The sequence below is a fragment of the Schistocerca nitens genome, chromosome 5 (assembly GCF_023898315.1).
Source record: "Schistocerca nitens isolate TAMUIC-IGC-003100 chromosome 5, iqSchNite1.1, whole genome shotgun sequence".
NCBI classification, from domain to species: domain Eukaryota; kingdom Metazoa; phylum Arthropoda; class Insecta; order Orthoptera; family Acrididae; genus Schistocerca; species Schistocerca nitens.
In genome coordinates this window covers 227,301,768-227,327,803 of record NC_064618.1, presented here as the reverse complement: position 1 = coordinate 227,327,803, position 26,036 = coordinate 227,301,768, and the positions used below count along the sequence as shown (strand labels likewise).

Below are 26,036 nucleotides of genomic sequence, written 5' to 3'. Positions count from 1 at the left end.
CAAGCACATCTAACAGTGTTAGAAGATCCGATGATGACACCATAGATCTGTCGATACCGGTCGTAGCAATAAACTAGCGACCTTGGCAAACTTGAATCTTCAAGAATAATAAACTGAAGAGCCAAAGAAACTGGTACACCTGTCTAATATCGTGTAGGGCCCCCTCGAGCACGTAGAAGTGCCGCAACAGACTAATGTCTGAAGTAGTGTTGGAGAGAGCTGACACAATGAATCCTGCAGGGCTGTCCATAAATCGGTAAGAGTACGAAGGGCAGGAGATCTCTTCTGAACAGCACGTTAAAGGCATCCCAGATATGCTCAATAATGGTCATGTCTGGGGAGTTTGGTGGGCAGCGGGAATGTTTAAACTCAAAAAAGTGTTCCTGGAGCCACTCTGTAGCAATGTTGAACGTGTGGGGTGTCGCATTGTCCTGCTGAAATTGCCTAAGTCCATGGTAATGCACATGAATGGATGTAGGTGATCAGACAGGATGTTTACGTACGTGTCACCTGTCAGAATCGTATCTAGACTTCGGTGTGTTAGTTGTTTTTTTTTTCTCTGCATCTAACAGTATTCCCGCAAACACAGCAAATAATTTACTAACTGGTGTTTCCTCACGGTCGTAGCTGCACCACCAAGTGGACTACATCTATCAGAATAGACTAACCGTTTTGCGTCCACGTGTCTGTGCCTCAACTCTGATCTGCTGCCTACGGGCGGAATGACCATTAATGGCTTGCTCTTGACACATGTACTTGAAGGTACTAACCAACCTGGAAACGAACTACTCCTAATAGCTATGATTATTAGTCTTATGCCGCCGGGTTAGCCACGCAATCTGAGGTGCCTTGCCACGGTTCGTACGGCTGCTTCCCGTCGGAGGTTCGAGTCCTACCTCGGGCAAGGGTGTGCGTGTTTCCCGTAGCGTAAGTTAGTTTAAGTTAGATTAAGTAGTGTGTAACCCTAGGGACCGATGACCGCAGCAGTTTGGTCCCATAGGAACTTACCACAATCACAAAATTAGTCTGATGATGAAGTAAATACTAATGTAATGTTATTCAGTACATTGTCCTCAGTCGACAATAAAAATATCTGCACTTATATCCCTAACGCCGGAAAATTAATGCATTTCACGAGTATACCGTATCATAAACCCGGTAAAACATCAAATCTCCGTCATCTCTGCGGCCGGAAAAAAGATCCTGCAAGAATGGGACCAACGACGACTGAAGTAAATCGTTCAGAGTGGTAGAAGTGCAACACTTCAAACTGCTGCTGATATCAATGCTGGGCTATCAAGTGTCAGCGTGCGAGCCATTCAACGAAACATCGTCGATATGGGCTTTCGAAGCCGAAGGTCCACTTGTGTACCCTTGATCACTGCACGACAAAAAACTTTATTTCTCTCCTGCGCCGGTCAGCACCGACATCAGTGTTGTGTCTAGACCATACAGCCTAGACACAATGCTGTAGCCGATAGGGCACGCAATGCTAACGCAGACGGGCGTGAAGTCTGGAACATGAGACTTATAAATGAATAAGAAGAAAAGTACGTAGATGCTTGTTACTTAACTTTTAATTAGTCCTTGGAATACATCTCTCTTGAATATTAGTAAGCTATAGGTACTGATACAAATGGCGCCTTGCTAGGTGGTCGCCATTTAACTTAGCAGAGGGCTATTCTACTGTCTATCTCTCGGCAATTGAGAGCAAGGCTTAGCACGTCCAATCGCTAGCTATGTTGTCCGTACAACTGGGGCTGAGGTCTCCTCAGTCTCTCGAGACCTGCCTTGTGGTGGCGCTAGGTTTGCGATCCCACAGTGGCGACACGCGGGTCCGACATGTACTACAGGACCGCGGCCGATTTAAGTTACCACCTAGTAAGTGTGGTGTCTAGCGGTGTCACCACAATCAGAATGTTGATGTCGGGAACCATGTTGCCTGATCGGATGAACCTCGCTTCAGACTGTATCGAACGGATACGGGAATGGAGATAACCTCATGAATCCATGGACCCTTCATGTCAGCAGGGACCGTTCGAGCTGGAGGCGGCCCTGTAACGGTGTGGGGCGTGTGCAGTTGGAATGATATGGGACCCCTGATACAACTAGATACGACTCTGACAGGTGACACGTACCTAAGCATCCTGTCTGATCACCTGAATCCATTCTTGTCCGTTGTACATTCCGATGGACTTGGGCAATCCCAGCAGGACAATATGACACCCCGCAAGTCCAGAATTGCTACAGAGCAGCTCCAGTAACGCTCTTGTGAGTTGAAACACTTCCGCCGCCCACAAAACTTCCCACACATGAACATTGTTGAGCATATATGGGATGCCTTTCAACGAGCTATTCAGAACAGATCTCCACCACTCGTATTGTTCATGGTGTCAGTTCCCTCCAGTACTACTTCAGACGTTAGTCGTGTCCATGTCACGTTGTGTTGCAGCACTTCTGCGCGCTCACGGGGGCCCTACAGGATATTAGACAGGTGTAACAGTTTCTTTGGCCCTTCAGTGAATCACGTTCAGTATAACACGGGATCTCATTTATCTTGGCACCCATGTGACACATGCATACGAGGGCGATGCTGAGCGCAAATAACTAGTTGTTCTTAACTTCCCTTTTACTTGTTCCATTTAAGAACAGAAGCAAGTGCGATTAGTAAAACTTGACAGTACACTCGTTGTTACCACCAAGGTAGTAGTGCAGACGATGCCGAACGGGGTCTCGGCCTCTGAGATACTGAGAAGCAGAGGGCGAGGAACACGGGACGCGTGATCCATCTTTACATTAGGGGCAATTTGTCTGTGCCCATTCGCGCTGATGGACACCCGGCAGCGAGCGGCTGCGAGGTTGTGTTCGGCCGCAGAGGGCTCCCTTGCTGCCCGCGGCGCGCGCCTCTCGGCCACTGTGTGTGTGTTACGATGTGTTGTGCAGTTCTGCGCTGTGTTATGCTGTGCTGCAGCCCGTGATGCGATTTGGGGGCCCGCCTCGCGACAATCAGCGGCGGTTGTTCGCGGCCGCCGACGCCGCACTGGCGAGTCGCTGTCGCCTGCTTAGCACTCCTCGCGCCTACCGCAGCTTTCTTCGGCACACAGCCTGACGTTTGTGCTCAAAAGTCACGCGCCATTTATTTTTCCCCTTGTTACGCTCCCAAGGGAAACGTAGTTACTCGGAGACGCTTCAATAGCCCAACCACACACTGCTCCTATAGACTTCTACAAACATCGCTTTCAGCTACACACATCTCTGATGCTCCTGTATGTTTCCTAACCTCATCCACCAACCATCCTGCCTATCTCGGTCTTTTCTTATTCCACAGAAACCTACAAAGAAGTGCCTCGTCCGTCTATTATTAACTTGCTTGGTTATATGTCCCAGATCACTACTTGAAGTTTGTTACTGCAGACACGGATCCAAGGCTTGGTTTTGATGGGGTGGGATACCCACGGTTTGTTAACAGTCTCTCACTCCCTCCCTCCCCCCCCCCCTCTCTCTCTCTCTCTCTCCCCGCACACCACACGCTCCCTTCCCCTCTCGGACAGAACTTATCCGCCCGTTTGACGTGCCGCAAGTGCCTAATATGTAAATTGTGATGAAAAGTAAAAATAAATGTTTTAATGTTGCAATAAATTTGGACAAAATTATACTGAATAAGGAACATACTAACAAGGGAACCTCCCCATCGCACCCCCCTCAGATTTAGTTATAAGTTGGCACAGTGGATAGGCCTTGAAAAACTGAACACAGATCAATCGAGAAACAGGAAGAAGTTGTGTGGAACTATGAAAAAAATAAGCAAAATATAGAAACTGAGTAGTCCATGCGCAAGATAGGCAACAATAAGTATCTTGTGGGCTCAGATGCGCCGTGGTCCCGTGGTTAGCGTGAGCAGCTGCGGAACGAAAGGTCCTCGGTTCAAGTCTTCCCATGAGTGAAAATTTACCTTCTTTATTTTCGCAAAGTTATGATTTGTCCGTTCGTTCATTGACGTCTCTGTTCACTGTAATAAGTTTAGTGTCCGTGTTTTGCGACCGCACCGCAAAACCGTGCGATTAGTAGACGAAAGGACGTGCGTCTCCAATGGGAACCGAAAGCATTTGATCGCAAGGTCATAGGTCAACCGATTCCTCCACAGGAAAACACCTCTGGTATATTCTATACGACACTGGTGACGGCATGTGCGTCACATGACAGGAATATGTTGTCGACCCACCTAACTTGTACACTTGGCGAATGGGTGAAAAGATTCTTCTACCTTGCCCGATTTAGGTTTTCTTGTGGATGTCATAATCACTCCCAAAAAAGTGATGAAAACATAAGAGTTCGTCACATAAACTACAACAAATAAATGCAACAGTTTCACAGTCGCACAGTTTTCCCTGTCCTCTGTTAAAACATATGTTTTTACCGTTTTCAAATTCTTCCGTGTGTAGACCGTAAAATCCTGCATATGTCCAAGCAAATCTGAACATGTCCTGGAATTTTGGAGAGCGAAGTTGATTATGTGTGAGCACCTGAACTTTGATAATTGTCTCAAAATAAAAATTAAACTTTTCACTCGAGGGAAGACTTGAACCAAGGACCTTTCGTTCCGCAGCTGCTCACGCTAACCACGGGACCACAGCGCTACTAAGCCCACAATACACTTGATGTTGCCTATCTTGCGCATGGACTACTCAGTTTCTATATTTTGCTTATTTTTTTCGTAGTTCCACACAACTTCTTCCTGTTTTCTCGATTGATCTGTGTTCAGTTTCTCAAGGCCTATCCACTGTGCCAGCTTATAACTAAATCTGAGGGGGGTGCGATAGGGAGGTTCCCATGTAAGAGAAAATAAAGAAATTAGAATGTATACTAAAATTTATTCGAATATGAAAAAAACCATGCTGAAATTACTTGACGAATGAAAAACGCCGTGCCGGTGGTAGTGGACAAGCGGTTCTAGGCGCTATAGTCTGGAACCGCGCGATCGTTACACTCTGAGGTTCGAATCCTGCCTCGGGCATGGATGTGTGTGATGTCCTTAGTTAGTTAGGTTTAAGTAGTTCTAAGTTCTAGGGGACTGATGACCTTAGAAGTTAAGTCCCATAGTGCTCAGAGCCATTTGAACCATTTGAAAAACACTGCGTGGGTCACTATTTTCTTTAACTGTGTCCAGCTTCAGTGTAGCTAGTAGGTCATCTTTTGGTAGGCGTCAAAAGGAAGAATGAGGCACGACAAAATGAAATTACATGCACAGGGTGATTATTATTAACGTTACAAAACCTAAGAAACGACGTAGATGATGCTGAAGACGCATGAGGCCGAAGATGTGGGGAGATACTGCAAAAGTGAATGAGACGTACCCCGCAGCACATGCAGCGGTTGAGACTATCAGTCTGCCGCAGCTGACCATCCCAGAGTACTCACGTCGATGTGGCTCTGGGCTCACGTGCGCGTGGGGCTTAGGGTTCGAGGCTTGAATCTGGTGGGTAGGACTTTCTTCATTGAGTTAGACAATTTCGTGTTTATACTGATGTAAGATTTATTATTTTATCTTTCGGTCCTGTGGTCTCCACTCGTTTATTGCAAAGTACAGTGCAACAAAGACCTACCGCACTGCGTTATAAGTAAACGTACAGGTGTAAGCTTCCGAAATGCGTCCTTTCCAGTGAATAATGTCTGTAAACAAAGGGAAGAAAGCAAAGGAACAACTACTTGTTGATTACACCAAGGATACGTTTTCAACAGATCACATTTACAAAAGCTGATGGAAACTTGCACCTTTACCTCCAATGCAAGTACTGCATCGCTCAAGCTTCCCTTGATGCCCAAGAACAATCGCTGCACGTGCAGCGAAAAAAAATGGTTCAAATGGCTCTGAGCACTATGGGACTTGACATCTTAAGTCATCAGTCCCATAGAACTTAGAACAACTTAAACCTAACTAACCTAAGGACATCACACACAACCATGCCCGAGGCAGGATTCGAACCTGCGACCGTAGCAGTCGCGTGGTTCCGGACTGAAGCGCCTAGAACCGCTCGGCCACCACGGAAGCAGCGGGTTAAGGCACCTGGTGACATCACATGTTCAACATATCTCATCCATTTTTGTGTTATTTCCCGACATAAGCGACTCCATATGTCTCACATTAAAGCACTTGTCTCAGAGACATCTTCATCGCTTTGGGGGTTTTTAAACGTTAATAAAAATCACCCTGTATATAGAAATGATACTACAAATAACGCTGAAACATAATGAACGATCCAACGGGAAATGCTACATAATCATTCACGTGACATGCGAACAAATCAGTGTCCTCACATCAATGACCAGTAAACATTAATTGTAAAGAAGATTCTTCCATCATAATATCCACTTTTTCTTATAAATTATAGAGTGCAGCAATCAGTCGTCCTTTCTTTGGATTTTATTACGCAAATCCAGATTTCGGCTAGTAGCTAGCCATTCTCAATGCACTACGTGGTGTCACCGCCAGACACCACACTTGCTAGGTGGTAGCCTTTAAATCGGCCGCGGTCCGTTAGTATACGTCGGACCCGCGTGTCGCCACTATCAGTGATTGCAGACCGAGCGCCACCACACGGCAGGTCTAGTCTAGAGAGTCTCCCTAGCACTCGCCCCAGTTGTACAGCCGACTTTGCTAGCGATGGTTCACTGGCTACATATGCTCTCATTTGCCGAGACGACAGTTTAGCATAGCCTTCAGCTACGTCATTTGCTACGACCTAGCAAGGCGCCATATTCTTCAAGAATGTATTCTGAACAGATAATATTGTGAATCATGTACCGTCAAGAGCGACGTTCATCATTAATGGATTAAAGTTAAGTATCAAACTAGCTACGTCCGCTTTCTGAATTCTAATTCCTTGTAATGTTCCAGGCCTCATGTCAGTATAGTCCTTCCCTCCTCACGCCAGTCTGCGTGAGCTAAAAAAAATGGTTCAAATGGCTCTGAGCACTATGGGACTCAACTGCTGAGGTCATTAGTCCCCTAGAACTTAGAACTAGTTAAACCTAACTAACCTAAGGACATCACAAACATCCATACCCGAGGCAGGATTCGAACCTGCGACCGTAGCGGTCTCGCGGTTCCAGACTGCAGCGCCTTTAACCGCACGGCCACTTCGGCCGGCTGCGTGAGCTAAAACGCGTGCATTTCGGCCTCCTCTAGTAACACGTTGTTGGCTCTTCAGCCAACACAACACACTATTTTCTATTGTCAATGCATGTAAGTCCCTGTTATTCGGGCGTCAGTCACAGTTCTTTTTTTTCTTAGTTTTTTGTTGGCAGATCTGGACGTTACGGTAGTCAGTCTCACTACAACGACCTAGTGGTCAATAATTCCTGTATCCGTCGTGACGGTTTCTATTTGCTCAGGATTGTTTGTTGCTAAGAGTTCTACTAGTTTGCTTAACTAACTGCTCAAAATAATTTTCGGAGAAAGCACTTAATACACTATCAAGGCATATTAACGCGGCAACCTGCCAAAAGCCCAAATAACCACCTTTTGTAGCGTGGACCGCAGCGAGATTTGAAGGAAGAGAGTCGGTGAGGTTCTGAAAGATACCGACAGGGGTGTGGAGCCATGCCGACTCCAGTGACGTAGCCAGGTGTGGTTGAAGAACCGTGGCGCGAACAGCCCGATCAAGATGGTCACACACATTCTCGATTAGGTTTAAATCCGGGGAATTTGTTGGCCAGGGGAGTACGGTAAACTTATCGTGGTATCCTTCAAACCATGCACATACATTGCGAGCTTTGTGACACATTGCATTGTCCTGCTGGTTGATGCCATCGTGCTGAGGAAAAACTGCATGTCAGGGGTGGACAAGATCTCCAAGGATAGATAAAAATTGTTGGCCAGGGGAGTGCGGGGAACTTATCGTGGTATCCTTCAAACCATGCACGTACATTGCGAACTTTGTGACACATTGCATTGTCCTGCTTGTTGATGCCATCGCGCTGAGGAAAAACTGCATGCAGGGGTGGACAAGATATCCAAGGTTCAAAAAATGGTTCAAATTGCTCTGAGCACTATGAGATTTAACATCTGAGGTCATCAGTCCCCTAGAACTTAGAACTACTTAAACCTAACTAAACTATAGACATGACACACATCCATGCCCGAGGCAGGATTCGAACCTGCGATCGTAGCAGTCGCGCGGTTCCGGACTAAAGCGCCTAGAACCGCTCGGCCATCGCGGCCGGCGATCTCCAAGGATAGATGATACTACAAATTTGTTTGTGTGGCTATCCTCCGCAGCAAGCATATAAGTACTTGTTTTGTAAATAAAACTGCCTTTTCCTGCTGCTAGTTACTTTATTTACCCCATACGCGTTTCGCCTTCTCCTGTTCTAAGGCATCATCAGTGGGATATATAATGATACAGTTTTGTTAGTTATAGATTATCAAACAGTTCATTTCGCGATTTTTTGTAAAAAAAGTAATTACTTACGATTTGTTGATCCTCACATCTGGTCTGGAGGTCTCACTACCACTTTTATCACTGCCATATAATCACATCTTTGTGTTCTCGCCTTCCACACACTGTTCACCATGTTTCTCACTCATTTTTGTCTCGCAATATTTACGCTGTGAAAAGAGCTGTACAACGAAATAATTGTATCGAGTGACGAAGAACAATAGCCCATCACAAAAAAGAGTGAGAAACGTGGTGAACAGTGTGTCGAAGGCGAGAACACAAAGATGTGATTATACGGCGGTAATAAAAGAGGCCGGCCGGAGTGGCCGTGCACTTCTAGGCGCTGCAGTCTGGAACCGAGCGACCGCTACGGTCGCAGGTTCGAATCCTGCCTCGGGCATGGACGTGTGTGATGTTCTTAGGTTAGTTACGTTTAATTAGTTCTAACTTCTAGGTGACTGATGACCTCAGAATTTAAGTCGCATAGTGCTCATAGCCAATAAAAGTGGTAGTGCGACCTCCAGACCAGATGTCAGGAAACGCAGATCAGCCAGCAAATTGTAAGTAATTACTTTTTTTTTACAAAAAATCGCGAAGTAAACTGTTTGATAATCTATAACTAACAAAACTGTATCGTTATAGAGCCCACTGATGATGTCTTAGAACAGGAGAAGGCGAAACGCGTATGGGATAAATACAGTAACTAGCAGCAGGAAAAGGCAGTTTTATTTACAAAACAAGTATAGATGATCTTGTGGATCCACTGTTCCTTACAGAATGACTAGATCACCTAGGGAATGCAACGATAATATTCCGCAGCCCATGACGCTCCCTCCTTGGGTCTGGACCCTCTTCCCATGTCTCAAAAGCTACCTGTCCGACGACCCGCAAAACGTGATTTATCTGAAAACGTCACCTGTCGCCACTCGGCAGACGTCCACTTTCGGTACTGACGTGCAAATTCCAGCCTATGGTAATGGCCAGCTCTCAGCACGGATGCATGAACCGGGCACTTGCCGCAGAGGCTCATACGCAGCAGCGTTTACCGAACGGTCGTTGTGGAGGTAGTGCTGGTAGCCTTTTGGTTCATCAGGGCGGTCAGTTTCCATGATGCTGCTCCACGCAGGTGCAAAAATGAATGTGCGCAACGGAAGATAATAAGGGCGGTCAATTTCAAGATGCTACTCCAGGCGAGTGTAAATAGTAAACGCTAAAATGAAGATTTGGCCCTGTCTGACTACCCCCCGAAGCAGATCTTAGGATCTCGTAATTCCATAAATTACAATCTAAACATAAATGAATGATAAAGGTACCTAATACTATTAAACGATATACGTTGTTTCTTATTACACGTTTATTGCAGGTTTAAAAAAAAACACCCTTTCTGACAAATGTCTATATTTCCTAAGTAAAATTTTAATCAATTGCCCAACTCTGCCTCCTTTTATGGCCACGCGATCTAAAATAACGCGAAATGACTGACATTATCTACGTACCAAACACTAGAAGACACTACTTTCAAAGATGATCTACAGTGGAGTGGAACCTAAGTGGAAATAAACTAACGTGATCACAGCTGTTTAGCTTTATAGCCCTAATAAGCCGAAGCAATTTGCGATATCGCCGTGTGTACTGCGTCTGATGCGTCGGCGTGCTGGTTCTCGTACACGTCTGCGTCGATGGAAGAACTCCAGCCACAAAATAAAGCTCTTTCAAACACTAGGACGGCAGAAGGCGGCCCTCTGACTAATAAAATCTAATACTGTCTTCTCCTCTCTGTGTTCTACAGACGAGAAACGCTAACTCCCAGCCACAAGGACGGAGTTCTAATAACGTCTCAACGTAAGGATAGACAGAAGAAGTGCTCTCAATCACTAAACGCATCGTACTCAACGACGACTTCCAACCTGGAGGCGAGGTCCAGAATCGTATAAGTTAGCAACAGTATAGTGGCTAACTGTTCCTAACTATAAACTCTTCTGAGAGCAAAGACAGCAAGTCCGTCTGACCAACAAAAGCTGATGTCGAGCGACCGTCATACACGGGCGCTCACAACAGAAGACCTCGTCTCTCCAGCGCTGGCTTCCCAGCAAGGCTCGGCTCCCCGCCCTCGTAATTCCGAAAACGAATAATATTCCCGAAAGCACGGAATATTCTCCCTCTCTACACATTCTTCCGAACGCCGACCAACCATATTTTAGTATTTTGTCGTCCAGGGCGGAAAGTTTGCGAGGAAAAATGGAAATAACCCAGCCCGCGTGCCGCTTCTTCGTTCCTCTCACCTGCGTCCAAGATTTTCACCGTTCAGAAGTATTACCCGGTTACCCTTCCAGCCCCTACTACAATAGCGGCCGGCCGTGACCCTATTGTGCTCTAGAGCTCAGGTTCCACAACGTACGTCTAGCTACTTCCTGTGTTTAAGCAGGACCAACACCTGTGCAGACTTCAACCCAGAGCATGAGTTCTGACTGCCGTTTCATCTCCACTGGCGTTCCAAGCTCTACTAGTATAGGCAATCATTCATTACGCCGTTTTTATATTAAAGACACTCTGTCACCTTTCATGCAATAAGCGTTAACAATTATTTACAAGACTTACGTGACAATGTCAGTCTCCTTTATATATTCATATATACGATGTACAACCTTCCACATGATACCTAATTGTGTTCGTAGATCACGGCAAAGTATGTGGATGAGTTCTTGTAAGGTGCGAAATTATAGCCACCTTACACGTTGCTCAACAGTTGCACGTAAACATCTCCGCAGCCGTCGTTCACCCGTGTTATCTATGGCCCTTGGTGCACCACAGTTGTCTCTGAGCAGGTTTTGGATAGCGTCATTTTTCGTGCTTGATACACGTTGACTTCGGCGGAATGCGAACAGTTTACAAACTTAGCCGTTTCGGAAATGCTCCCACACATGGCCCGAAACCCGATGATTATTCCATTTTTAACGTCCGATAAATCGCTCCGTTTTCGCATTACTCACACGACTACATTGTTTTCCACGTCCCCTCGACACACTCCATATATACTCTCCACATCTAGTGATGCCACCTACCGTGCTGTTGCACGTTGACATCGAATATAGGCGGTGATGACATTAATGTGATTGGAGCGTGCACAAAAATGTTCAAATGTGTGTGAAATCTTATGGGATTTAACTGCTAAGGTCATCAGTCCTTAAGCTTACACACTACTTAACCTAAATTATCGTAAGGACAAACACCCACACCCATGCCCGAGGGAGGAGTAGTCGATCCTCCGCCAGGACCATCCGCACAGTCCATAACTGCAGTGCCCTAGACCGCTCGGCTAATCACGCGCGGCCCGGAGCGTGCACAATTTTGGACGTTGTTTTAGCCTACCGCAGACTTCAGTCATGCATTTTCGCCAACCCACCGATTGCAGATTGAAATCACCACCAACCTTAATTGCGTGAGTCAGGAACTTATTCGAAATATCTTTCCGCTGAATGAACCATGGACCAGCCCCACCACAGCAGAACAGGTTACTTATGGAAAATTTCATTCTACCATACATGGGCCTAAGAAGTCAGTCTTATATAAGTTTGGGTAGACGCGTGTCACAAATGTTTACCTCTGGAGATTCGGAGGAACAGGTGCATCTTGATGTGTGCGGAGGAAATAAGATGGCACGTGTTGCGCTCAAAGCCCCACACAGAAGAACCACTGTTAACTGGCCATTCCACGTGTTGCCTTCGCGACGTAGCGCCCCAGTGGCAGCGCCGCGAGAATACTGCCACGTTCCGTGTTGGGAGCGATATCTCGCCGCTCTCGGAGAGGATATTCATGAGCCGGAGCCAGTGGCAGCCCGCGCCAAAGAGACCAGCACGCTGTACGGCTCGTTCTCTGTCTCGATGATATCTTCATCCTGTAGCCGCTGTAAGCTGACCTACGTGCAGTTTCCAGTTAGAAGCCGCATCCGTCATGCTGTCTGCTGCAGACACTCAAGGGGGCGCGTTTCATTTATTTCCTCCCCACCTAGGCGGCTACTCTGGGAGTCTGACTTCAGCGTCCTCTTCCCCGAACACTGCAAGCTCTGCAGTCGCGGTACGTGTGCAATAACGTGGCGCTATCAGTTCTCGCGGCTGCGCTCATCCGTGTGCCATGCGACGGCGTTGCGACTTTGACAAGACGCAAGGTACGTATGAGAACTTGCGTGGGTTTGGGAGGTAGAAGAGGAGGCACTGACGGAAGGAAAGGTATGAGGGTGATCGTTAGTTGCTCTTTGATAACTCAGTCCTGGAGCGTTTCCCCTCGAAGGGCAATTGTCCCAGGATCGGGTCGCCGTAAAGGAGATAGTAGGAAGTTTCAGATGCGCCATTTCCATTGGAAAGTTAAAATTCCATTCTTGTATCAATATCTCAAACTACAGGTTCCACCATGTAAGGTGGAACTAGTAATTTAGACCACCGGAAAATCGTACCTGTCTTAGAAAATCACATGACTAGACTTGAAACGTCACCTTAGAAATATTTATGAATTATTGTGCTGATAAACCTTTTACGTTATTTGATTTTCAAACAGCTGAGCAAAACTGAGCGTACTCAGACATTTCTCTCTTTACTTATTCTGATCATCACTAAACTGACACACAATATTTTTAGCGCAACGCGATCTGACTTTCAATAATCTCTACAAAAGAAAGGCCCTGACTAACAATAACCTATACCTTTCATGAATCACTTACCTCACAAAAATCTTCGTTACTCGAACTACTGCAATACAGCGAGCACCAATACTGCCAGCTAAATAAAAGAGTCTAACTACTGAAGTCACTAATTACTGATAGGCATAGTTAGCAAATGAAAGATTTTGATAGAGAACAAACAATGTATTTACCTTAATAGCGTTCAAAAGTCATTATATATATATATATATATATATATATATATATATCAGTTCATGACATCCAGTCTTACAAATTTACTCTCTCTGATGGACACACATCGAGATCATCCGCTCTCAAAACTCCGCCATCTCTCTCCCTATATCCACCACTGCTGCCGGCTCACCTCCAACTGCGCAACGCTATGCGCTGTTCACATCCAACTGTCCAACACTACAATGGAGAATATTTCAACAATGCCAACCAGCCACAGACTTCACACAGCACAGTCAGTGATTTTCATATAGAGCGCTACCTGGCGTTACCAACATAAAAACCTAAACAGCCTACTTACAGACTACTTTATAAATATTTTATATATTGACAACTTCGTCAAGCTATGTTACCACTAAGTAATGGTGGTCACTATTCGTAGGTTTTAAATTACTAGGGCTATGACTTGACTTACTGGTGACTGAGACAGAGATTACACGCTGCTCTTTAATAAATGGTCTGGGCAACTGTGATGCCCAGGCATAGGTTAGTTACCGACAGTGTGCCTGAGAAGTGAACTGTTGCGTTTGTTAGTGGAATTACGAGACAGGGGCCCCACGATCGCCCTCCTCAACTGAAACCACGTTGTAAAAATGGTTCAAATGGCTCTGAGCACCATGGGACTTAACTTCTGAGGTCATCAGTCCCCTAGAACTTAGAACTCCTTAAACCTAACTAACCTAAGGACATCACACACATCCATGCCCGAGGCAGGATTCGAACCTGCAACCGTAGCGGTCGTGCAGTTCCAGACTGTAGCGCCTAGAACCGCTCGGCCACCTCGGCCGGCCACGTTGTAAAGCTTTAATATCGTGCACCCGTACTGACGGTTTGTGGCGTTTATGCCACATTCCTGCCCACGTTTACTACATTTTGTAACTATGTTGTAACGCACAGTATAGGGAGAATTTCTTATGGGAGGCTAGCGAGTAGGTAGGATCACAGGCAGACTCATCTGGCGACGCGCCACATGTTCACATAGCGTGAGAACGGACGGGCAGACAAGAGCCGTATGGTACTGGAGCAGGGAGCGGCAGTGGGGATTCACCTACAACGCTGGGCGCAAAGTAGCCTCGGAAAACATACTTGTGCGATCTCATGTTGATTCTAAGATCGTGTGAATCATTTTGGTGACTTTTGCCGTCCTCGGGAGCTAATTATTAATGACGGAGAATCTTTTTATGAATATAACGATAGACTGGCTGTAGGAATCGTTTTACTAATTTTGCAGTTAGTGAAAGAAAACAAAAGCCCGCATCTCGTGGTCGTGCGGTAGCGTTCTCGCTTCCCACGCCCGGGTTCCCGGGTTCGATTCCCGGCGGGGTCAGGGATTTTCTCTGCCTCGTGATGGCTGGGTGTTGTGTGCTGTCCTTAGGTTAGTTAGGTTTAAGTAGTTCTAAGTTCTAGGGGACTGATGACCATAGATGTTAAGTCCCATAGTGCTCAGAGCCATTTGAACCATTTTTTGAAAGAAAACAAAATTAGTTCGCATACTAATATTTTGCGGTTTTTATTACACTTAGCATCTAAACCTACCCACTTTTCACATTATTGCGCACGACTTATGGGACAAGCGTTAGAGCTCGGGACCGAAGAAGAAGAAATCAAGCGGGACAAAGGCTACGGCACATCTAAAGACGTGAGGTAAGCAAGCTGCGTCCAGTTGTGCTAGGGAAAATGATAGCATACATTTATTACTAAAATTCACCGTGTTTGTTAATGCCAGTATATCTTTACGGTGGGAAGTTTCATTTCCTGCAACCCACTGTGTAACTTAAGGGGTTAAATCCGCGTTTACCGTGAGACTACGTTTCGCCACCGACCCTTATATTCGTTACAGTGTGTTAATTTGGGAAAAAACTATAATACGAATGAGTTTCGCTTTAAGATTATTGAAAGAAGCTTTACAAAATGGGGGGGGGGGGGGGGGGGGAGAGTGTCACAGACATGATACGTGAATTGAAGTGGCAATCATTAAAACAAGGGCGTTTTTCGTTGCGACGGCATCTTCTCATGAAATTTCAATCACCAGTTTTCTCCTCCGATTACGAAAACATACTGTTGGCACCCACCTACATAGGGAGAAATGATCATCACGATAAAATAAGAAAAATCAGGGCTCGCATCGAAAAATTTAAGTGCTAGTTTTTCCCGCGTGCCGTTCGAGAGTGGAACGGTAGAGAGACGCCATGAAGGTGGTTCATTGAACCCTCTGCCAGGCACTTTATTGTGAATAGCAGAGTAATCACGTAGATGTAGATGTAGACTGCCTTCTCCACACACCATTACTCCTCCTCACCCTCTGGCCTTCCACAGTTTCTATTCTCACTATCCACTTTACCTCCCACGTATCATTTCCTTAGTTTCCACACCTAAGAGGGCCCCCATCTCCTTACCAACAGCCTTCAACTTCTAAGGACCATATTCTCTCCTTCTCACCACTGCAAGTTCTTCAGAAGTTGAGAGAAAGTGCAGTGCTCCAGTGTTTTCTCATTGAAGAATATCACAGAATAAACTGTAGGTTATAGATTTTTCGTCCTTTCAGCTGACCATCATTAGTCTATTTAATATGAAAACACTCCTCATATTTTTCTACCATCTTTGTTATATCTTCACGAATGCTCTTCGCTGAAGAGCGGAGTATTGTACCACCGACAACCCCCCCCCCCCCCGCCCCCCCTGTCCATACAGGGGGTGAGGGATTTAAATATGAGTAATGAGAAAAAAGCTACTAGCAGATAGGAAGCTTTCTGTAATAGGAAAAAAAATTCCTTTCTTTAATCTGCTAGGTGCAGGCAACTACTGACGTTAATTACATAAATATTATGTGGCGCTATGTGCCTGCTGCAAATGCGTAACAGAGATTTATCAGTAAAATTAATATGACCTCCTTCCGACGCGATTGCGCTCTTGCGACATCTTTAAGAGGATTCATCACTCAGCGCAGAAGCGGTCGCTACTGCAGTAATTAAAGAAACTCGAGGGTGCACCGGTTCTTAATTTCTCGATTTCACGCCGAGAGAGAAATAACAGGTGAGCGTCCATTTGCAGAGGCCGCGCGCCTGTAATTAGCGTTATGCGGAACAGATGGGCGGCGCGTTAAGTAAGTGCGCAGGGACATATCTCCGGCGCGGAGCTGCCTCATGCATAATTCACGAGCCGCTCTGGCCGCTGCGCGAGGTGTCGCCCGCGGAGCAAGACGGATGGTACTCACAGGCGCAGCAGGTTGGGCATGTTCCCGAAGAGCATGTCCGGTATGTGCCGCAGTCGGTTGTTGTTCAGCCGCCTGCAACAAGAAACAGAAACGCGCCGCGTCAGACAGGCACAGTGGAGAGAAGAGAGCGGCAGCTGTCAGCGGGGCACGCCCACGCGGCCAGCTGCGTAATAAGCGGCGGTGCAGCTACGGACCAAGTTCGTTACACAGCTGTCATAGGATGCAGCATAAGATCATCAAGGTTTCGATCACTAAAGAAAAGGTAACTATACTGACGGAAAAAATTGCAACTCCAACAAATACACTGCTGGCCATTAAAATTGCTACACCAAGAAGAAATACAGATGATAAACGGATATTCATTGGACAAATATATTACTAGAACTGACGCAATTTGGGTGCATAGATCCTGAGAAATCAGTACCCAGAACAACCACCTCTGGCCGTAATAACGGCCTTGATACGCCTGGACATTGAGACAAACAGAGCTTGAATGGCGTGTACAGGTACAGCTGCCCATGCAGCTTCAACACGATACCACAGTTCAGCAAGAGTACTGACTGTCGTATTGTGACGAGCCAGTTGCTCGGCCACCATTCACCAAACGTTTTCAATTGGTGAGAGATCGGGAGAATGTGCTGGCCACGGCAGCAGTCGAACACTTTCTGCATCCAGAAAAGCCTGTACAGGACCTGATACATGCGATCGGGCATTATCCTGCTGAAATGTAGGGTTTCGCAGGGATCGAATGACGGGCAGAGCCACGGGTCGTAACACATCTGAAATGTAACGTCCACTGTTCAAAGTGCCGTCAATGCGAACAAGAGGTGACCGAGACGTGTAACAAATGGCACCCCACACCATCACGCCGGGTGATACGCCAGTATGGCGATGACGAATACACGCTTCCAATGTGCGTTCACCGCGATGTCGCCAAACATGGATGCGACCATCATGATGCTGTAAACAGAACCTGGATTCATCCGAAAAATGATGTTTTGCCATTCGTGTACCCAGGTTCGTCGCTGAGTCGACCATCGCAGGCGCTCCTGTCTGTGATGCAGCGTCAAGGGTAACCGCAGCCGTGGTCTCCGAGCTGATAGTCGATGCTGCTGCAAACGTCGTCGAACTGTTCGTGCAGATGGTTGTTGCCTTGCAAACGTCTCCATATGTTGACTCAGGGATCGAGACGTGGCTGCACGATGCGTTATAGCCATGCGGATAAGATGCCTGTCATCTCGACTGCTAGTGATGCTAGGCCGTTGGGATCCAGCACGGCGTTCCGAATTACCCTCCTGAACCCACCGATTCCATACTCTGCTAAGTCATTGGATCTCGACCAATGCGAGCAGCAATGTCGCGATACGATAAACCGCAATCGCGATAGGCTACAATCCGACCTTTATCAAAGTTGGAAACGTGACGGTACGCATTTCTCCTCCTTACACGAGGTATCACAACAACGTTTCACCAGGCACCGCCGGTCAACTGCTGTTTGTGTATGAGAAATCGGTTGGGAACTTTCCTCATGTCACCACGTTGTAGGTGTCGCCACCGGCGCCAACCTAGTGTGAATGCTCCGAAAAGCTAATCATTTGCATATCACAGCATGTTCTTCCTGTCGGTTAAATTTCGCTTCTGTAGCACGTCATCTTCGTGGTGCAGCAATTTTAATGGCCATTAGTGTAACTAATATAGAGTAATGAAATTTCGGTGGTAGATTTGTCTAGTCAACATATTTAAATGATTAACATTGCTAGATGACAATTTATAACATGCACGAGATAAGCCACTGCAAATGTGAAATGCTGGTACATAAATAACCGGTGTAACGGCCAAAATGTTAAATGCAAACATGCAATCGTGTATGCATTGTGTTGTAGAGGTAGCGGAAGTCAGTTTGTTGGGAGGAGTTCCGTACTTGTTGCAGTTGGTCGAGCGTACAGGGGCGATTAATGCTGTTTGCGAATGGCGCTGGAGTTACCGTCCGATGCTGTCTCACGTAATGGAGAAAGGTCTGAATATCGAACAGACCAAGGGCACGTGTCGACAATGTAGAGTATGTTGGGTTGGAGCGACGGTATATGGGCGAATGTTATCCAGTTGGAATACTCCCCATGGAATGCTGTCCATGAATGGCAGCACAACAGGTCGAATCACCAGACTTACTTACAAATTTGCAATCAGAGCGGGTGGCCGGCCGAAGTGGCCGTGCGGTTAAAGGCGCTGCAGTCTGGAACCGCAAGACCGCTACGGTCGCAGGTTCGAATCCTGCCTCGGGCATGGATGTTTGTGATGTCCTAAGGTTAGTTAGGTTTAACTAGTTCTAAGTTCTAGGGGACTAATGACCTCAGCAGTTGAGTCCCATAGTGCTCAGAGCCATTTGAACCATTTTTTGAGCGGGTGGATAGATAGATATATAGATGGCTCTAAGCACTATGGGACTTAACATCTGAGGTCATCAGTCCGCTAGACTTAGAACTACTTAAATCTAACTAACCTAAGGACATCACACACATCCATGCCCGAGACAGGATTCGAACCTGCGACCGTAGCAGCAGTGCGGTTCCGGACTAAAGTGCCTAGAACCACTCGGTCACAGCGGTCGGCTGGGCGGGTGGGATAACTAGGAGAGTGCTCCTGCTGTCATACATAACCACACCACAGACTATCACTCTAGATGTAGATCGAGTGCGCCTTGTACGTATACAAGTCGGCTGCAGGCCCTAACAGGCTGCCTCGTAACCAATGCACCGGCATCACTGGCACCAAGGAAGAACCACCTATCACAATAGACCACCCGGCCCTCCAATGAGCTGTCGCTTGACGCTACTGAAGTCGGAAATGGCGGTGGTTTGGAGTCAGTGGAATGCACGCTACAGGGCACCTATCGTCGAGCTGTCCTTGAAGTAACCGATTTGTAACATTGTGTTGTGTGCCAGCTGCTGCTCAGATTGCTGCTGCAGGTGCAGTTATGATGCCCCAGAGCCGTACGCCAAACACGATTGTCTTCAATCTCGGCAGTGGCATGTGGTCGTCAGGAGCCCAGTCTTCTCGTGAACGTACATTCTCATGACCACCGCTGACAGCAGTAATGTACAGTGGCTACATGCCTGCCAAGTCTTTCTGGAGTATCGAAGAAGGAACATCCAGCTTCTGGTAGACTTATTACATGACCTAACTCAGTGAGTGTTGATAATGGCGTCTTTGACGCCTTAAAGGCAGCCCGCATCTCGTGGTCGTGCGGTAGCGTTCTCGCTTCCCACGCCCGGGTTCCCGGGTTCGATTCCCGGCGGGGTCAGGGATTTTCTCTGCCTCGTGATGGCTGGGTGTTGTGTGATGTCCTTAGGTTAGTTAGGTTTAAGTAGTTCTAAGTTCTAGGGGACTGATGACCATAGATGTTAAGTCCCATAGTGCTCAGAGCTATTTTTTTGAACCTTAAAGGCATTCTGGAGCAACATCAACTCACCACGTCCAATCTCAAAGATAACCAACGCTCACAACCGTTACAAGGTGTATTTTGAGAAAACCTGATTTGCATCCTCAAAGAGGCCCTATTAGCGCCAATCTTATGCGACTGGGACAAAATTTGAACAGACATCATCTTTCAGATGTAGAAACACAATTACCAGTTTTCGTTTATGTCGCACATTTCATCTCATTCTTCGTTTGGAGATTCTATTTTCCGTTAGTGTATTTTCTTACGTGAGAGATTACAGACTTCATCAAACTGCGCCTTATTGATGTTGATTATTCATACAACATATAATAATAATAGATTTATTGCAGCCAAGTAGCCGCAGAAGGTCAGTTATAATAATACAGGGAATTACCAATTTCACACATCGTGGTTTGCATAGCACCTTATTGACCGTGCCTTGCTGGTACAAGTACTGTAGGGTGACGTTCCCATATTCCACGACACAGTTTACACTCGCACGTTAATTTTAGCTCATTATATGCAAATAAGGTGGTGGAAATTATGGAGAGCCATTCTGGCGATTACGTGTCTCACCTCGATGCTTTCCTTTGTCCATTTTCAGTCAATGACGGCACCTGTACTGTAAAATTCTGGAAGTACAGTTTCTCATTTTTCCTTCAATGTTTTTAGAAGATTATCAGTGTTTCTGCATGCAGGCTGGGTCGCAATGGTAGACGTCAAACATCGGCAACTGAATGACTTTTTTGTTCAAATGACGCTTTTCGGAATGTATCCATCATCAGATATCCAGGAGCTATTTGCTGCACATAAATAAGGCGTTTTAAGTTGTACTCTGCGAATGTTTCGCATACAGCTTGGAAAGCCGTATCTACGAGCAGGAATCACTCCTGAAAATCTGATGATGGATAAATTCCGAAACGCGTCATTTGAGCAAAAAAGTCATTCCTTGCCTGATGTTTGACTTTAACAACAGCGTCCCCGTTAGTCTGAATGCAGAACTACTGATTATCATAATAATGGTCACCTGCCTCCTGCGTGACTTTCTGTCAGATTTATATAGTTTTTAGTCGACTTTCCGAAACGCTGGTGCCGGGCAGCATCAAGATTATTCGTAGGTCTTCAATGAAAAAGGATTCTCTCGCCAGCAGGCAGGTGAGTCTGCATCGTGTTGTTTCGGATACGCCGATCGCTTTCCTTATAAAGGTCGCTTTTACTCTTTCCATTGTCGTTAAGGTTTCGCTGTGAGATTTGGTCCGATGATTTCTATGCTGACGTCAGTATTGGTGAAAGTGTGGCTCCGAAAAGTGCCACTGCTTGCCAGTGCTGTCCCCGAGTTGAGGGATTTAACGTGTTCTGTGTCGTGGACAGCCATTATTGCTTCCAGTGCTTTCTCTGTTAACTGTTTTGTAAAACTTTTGCACTTGTTAATATTGTGACGCCTAGATATTTAAAATCAGGTACGATTTTCAGATTTTCAGTCGATACAGGGGCTCTCCCGCCATTTCTGGGCACAAAAAATGGCTCTGAGCACTATGGGACTTAACAGCTATGGTCATCAGTCCCCTAGAACTTAGAACTACTTACACCTAACTAACCTAAGGACATCACACAACACCCAGTCATCACGAGGTAGAGAAAATCCCTGACCCCGCCGGGAATCGAACCCGGGAACCCGAGCGCGGGAAGCGAGAACGCTACCGCACGACCACGAGCTGCGGACTTCTGGGCACTAACATTTCTGTTTTGACTCATTTATTTCGTGATTGACGTACCAATCTTCCATATAGTTTATTCTTTCTTGTGGCTTGGTAATGTCCTTTCAGGCTATTACAATACTGACTGTATATGCCTATGAGATTACACCGTCCCGTTGAGTAGGGCAACAACATGTAATGAACTGACCACTAGACGTCACGAGAGGCGTGCCCGACCCGTGTAAAATGACGCGGGAGGCCCTGTATTGTTAGCAGAGAAACAGTAATGGCAGAGTGAGACGGCCAGGGCGGCTCAGTGACTTCGAACGGGGACTAGTCGTTGTAGGTCACCTGAATAAAAAATCGGTGAGGGACATTTCAATCCTTCTAACCTCCCCCTCTCCCTCCACCACAGTTGGTGAAGTGATGGTGAAGTGGTAAAGCAAAGGAACAATCGTAGCTAAGACAAGATCAGGCAGACCTCTTGTACTGACGGACAAGGATCGTAAAGCATTCCGGAGGGTAGCTGTAAAAATCGATTGAAATCAGCGGGAGGAATCACTCGCGAGTTACAAAGTACTACCAGCAGTCCAACAACAGTGCATAGTGTGACATTTTGTCTCGGCTCGGTGGTGAAGGTTGTCCCAGTCGAGATAACGTGGAACGGCGTCCGTCGATCACAACAACGCCAATCTGTAACTATTATAAAAACAAACACCTCGCGCGGTTTGGTTATTTTTCAGATACTGTCTCTCAGAACTGACATGCTCCACATCCACGAGGATCTCCTCAGCACGGATCTATGGAACGAAAAACTAATCTAATCTAATCTAATGTCAACGTCTCGATGGAGCAGCACGCCGGAGTGTGTGCGCCGCCCTTCCTTGTAATTAAAGCAATGGGGTTCGATGTCTATCGATCTTCTCCACATATATATAGCGACTGCACCACTCGATAACGCGATGACTCCCTTGATCTGAAATGATAACGAAAAGTCCTTTGGGTGTTCACGACAGACTTTTCGGTAATTTCCAAGAATAATTGCCTATCGAAGTCGCGGGATGCAAACGATACATATCGAACGTGCGATCCTAAATCGATCACGCGACTCTTGTTCCGGGCGTTATCATCAATTATTTGTGATCGTCATTTTTAGCTGTTTTCCGTCGTTCCCTTAGTTGCTCTTAGTTACATACTTTCGGGAGTTAATGGCAAAAACGGAATTTTTCCCGTAGCGTACACATCACATGGCCTTTCACATGACGACAACACCAACGACGAGGAAGGTAAGTCATCTCCTTTCTAATTACAAGTATTTTTGTAACGGTCTTCTTTTGTCATTGCTGCAGTGACCACCGTAAACATACTCATAAAGCCCACCACCAGAGAGGCGTGATCGATTTAGGAACGCACGTTCGATACGTATCGTTTGCACCCCGCGACTTCGATAGAGAATCATTCTTGGAAATTACCGACTTTTCAGTTTACGCGAATTTCCTGACTGTGCCCGGCATTCAAACGTTGAAAACATAATGTCTTCAATCATCAATCCATCACTCAAACCGATGTCACATCATGATTTTTGCGAGGGTATTGAATTGTTAATTATTATTCCGTCGTCAAGGCGTCGCTACGTCGCGTATTCAACAACTACGTGACGTAATTCCAGAGATAACATACTCTTGAGCAATGTTCAGAATGCGTCGTATTTCGGTGTAAACTTATTGCTATTTGCAGTTAAATTGTCACTAAATTACTTTTCACTTCTGTGTTATCTGAGGAACCAGTTAATTCCACAAATACACTTTAAATGTCCATTAAATGATGTAGGCGACACGAAGCATTAAAGTTTATTGTTCTTAGTAATTATTTGTCCCTATACTGAGCACACAAGCCGATTTTTCATTCAGGGAATTGCGTCTGTTAGCATTGGCAAGTCTGACTTTGACGATAGCTTCTGACAACACGGCGCAATTGTAAGTTCTTCGTGATTTCGTTTATCTGTTGCCTACTCAAGTTTAATAATTGAGTTTATGTCGGCGATCACTCTCTTTCTGTGTCCTTTGATGTTCGTGACTATTATCACGAAGGCTAAGTTCCATCACAAGTCAGCAAGCACAGGAGCTATTTTTCTGTCACATATAGCCACTATCCCGTTATCTGTCTAAACGGTAAAGATGATTTTACTTCAGTCCGATTTCTGACTAATATTTCCAACCGTAAAACTTTCTAGTAGCGCTTAACATGTGTACTACTATTGCAAGACTGTAACAGAAAAGTTAAGTTAACATCTCTATTCGTCAATTTATGGTCTTGGCTTTAACCTTCGTAATTAATAATTTTTTGAATTCCTTCTTTAAAGTTTCTGTTTCGTATCGTATAGTATTCTTTCCTTCAGTAATTTATTTATGATAAGCATTGGTATTTACATAATATTCTTGTTAATCAAACTGTCAAGAGTGCAAATTTTGTTGTCAGTAGCTGTCATCACTGTCAGGATCACTGATTTTTCTTTTTTGCAACAAAAGGGTGTTCATTATGGGTTCTATAATTGGGGTGTTACAATAGGGAGTTCAAAGAATGGGGTAAATGGGTCGAGATGCTCCTCATGTGTCTCACATTTCTGCAGTCGTCCGCAGCTCGTGTTCTAGTAGCTAGCGTTGCCGCCTCTGGATCACGGAGTCCCGGGTTCGATTCACGACCGGGTCGGGGATTTTCTCCACCCGGGGACTGGGTGTTTGTATTGTCCTCATCGTCATTCGGGAAGTGGCGGGTCTGGAGATGGAAAGATTGGGAACTTGTAGGAGAGCTGATGACCACGGTGTTGAGCGCCCCGCAACCCAACATCATCATCATCAAAATTTCTGCGGTCAAAGCTAAGCGAAGCTTAAGGTGGTGTAAAGAGCGACGACGCTGGACAGTGGATGACTGGAAATGAATGATTTAGAGCGAATAATCACGCTACACCCTGTTTCAATCTGATGGAAGGTTTGGGTTTGGCGAATGCATAGGCAACGTTATCTCCTATTACTGGTAGTACCAACAGTGAAGCACAGACGGTGATTTTCGTGGCTAGTATGTGGTACGCTTATTGCGCTCAAGAAAATGCTAAATGCTGGAGGACATAAACGACTTTTACAGCACTGTGTATTGCGTACAGTAGAGGCACAGTCACAAGACGATGATCGTTTATATCAGTACGGCAATGCACCCCGAGATAAAGCAAGGCAATGGTTTGTGCTCAGGAACATTCCTGAAATGGACTGGACTTCCGACCTGAACTCAGTGGAACACTTACGGATGAGACAGAACGTAGCCTTCGCTCCAGACCGTAGCGTCCATCACTAACTTTTCTTGTTTCGATTCTAGCGTAAGAATGGGCTGCCATCCTTCCAGGGCATTCAAATGCCTCATTGAAAGTGGCTCCAGCAGAGTTCAAGACGTCATAAATTCGGAGAGTGCGCAAGTCTTAGATAAGGTAGTGTTCATGCTCGACTACGGAGCACACATTCCATCATCAGATGTATATGGGAAATTAATTACAGTTATATACACTCCTGGAAATGGAAAAAAGAACACATTGACACCGGTGTGTCAGACCCACCATACTTGCTCCGGACACTGCGAGAGGGCTGTACAAGCAATGATCACACGCACGGCACAGCGGACACACCAGGAACCGCGGTGTTGGCCGTCGAATGGCGCTAGCTGCGCAGCATTTGTGCACCGCCGCCGTCAGTGTCAGCCAGTTTGCCGTGGCATACGGAGCTCCATCGCAGTCTTTAACACTGGTAGCATGCCGCGACAGCGTGGACGTGAACCGTATGTGCAGTTGACGGACTTTGAGCGAGGGCGTATAGTGGGCATGCGGGAGGCCGGGTGGACGTACCGCCGAATTGCTCAACACGTGGGGCGTGAGGTGTCCACAGTACATCGATGTTGTCGCCAGTGGTCGGCGGAAGGTGCACGTGCCCGTCGACCTGGGACCGGACCGCAGCGACGCACGGATGCACGCCAAGACCGTAGGATCCTACGCAGTGCCGTAGGGGACCGCACCGCCACTTCCCAGCAAATTAGGGACACTGTTGCTCCTGGGGTATCGGCGAGGACCATTCGCAACCGTCTCCATGAAGCTGGGCTACGGTCCCGCACACCGTTAGGCCGTCTTCCGCTCACGCCCCAACATCGTGCAGCCCGCCTCCAGTGGTGTCGCGACAGGCGTGAATGGAGGGACGAATGGAGACGTGTCGTCTTCAGCGATGAGAGCCGCTTCTGCCTTGGTGCCAATGATGGTCGTATGCGTGTTTGGCGCCGTGCAGGTGAGCGCCATAATCAGGACTGC

The 26,036-nt window shown here is 46.4% G+C and overlaps 1 protein-coding gene across 3 annotated transcripts in view; it reads right to left on the bottom strand.

The window, feature by feature from the left end:
- The window catches only part of LOC126259302 (protein slit), an 839,566-nt gene that overhangs the window by 513,751 nt on the left and 299,779 nt on the right, over positions 1-26,036 (bottom strand). For all 3 annotated transcript variants that reach the window (XM_049955969.1, XM_049955971.1, XM_049955970.1), the window contains exon 3: positions 16,559-16,630. In XM_049955969.1, the coding sequence (XP_049811926.1) occupies positions 16,559-16,630 (72 nt within the window). The remainder of the gene's footprint in view (positions 1-16,558; positions 16,631-26,036) is intronic.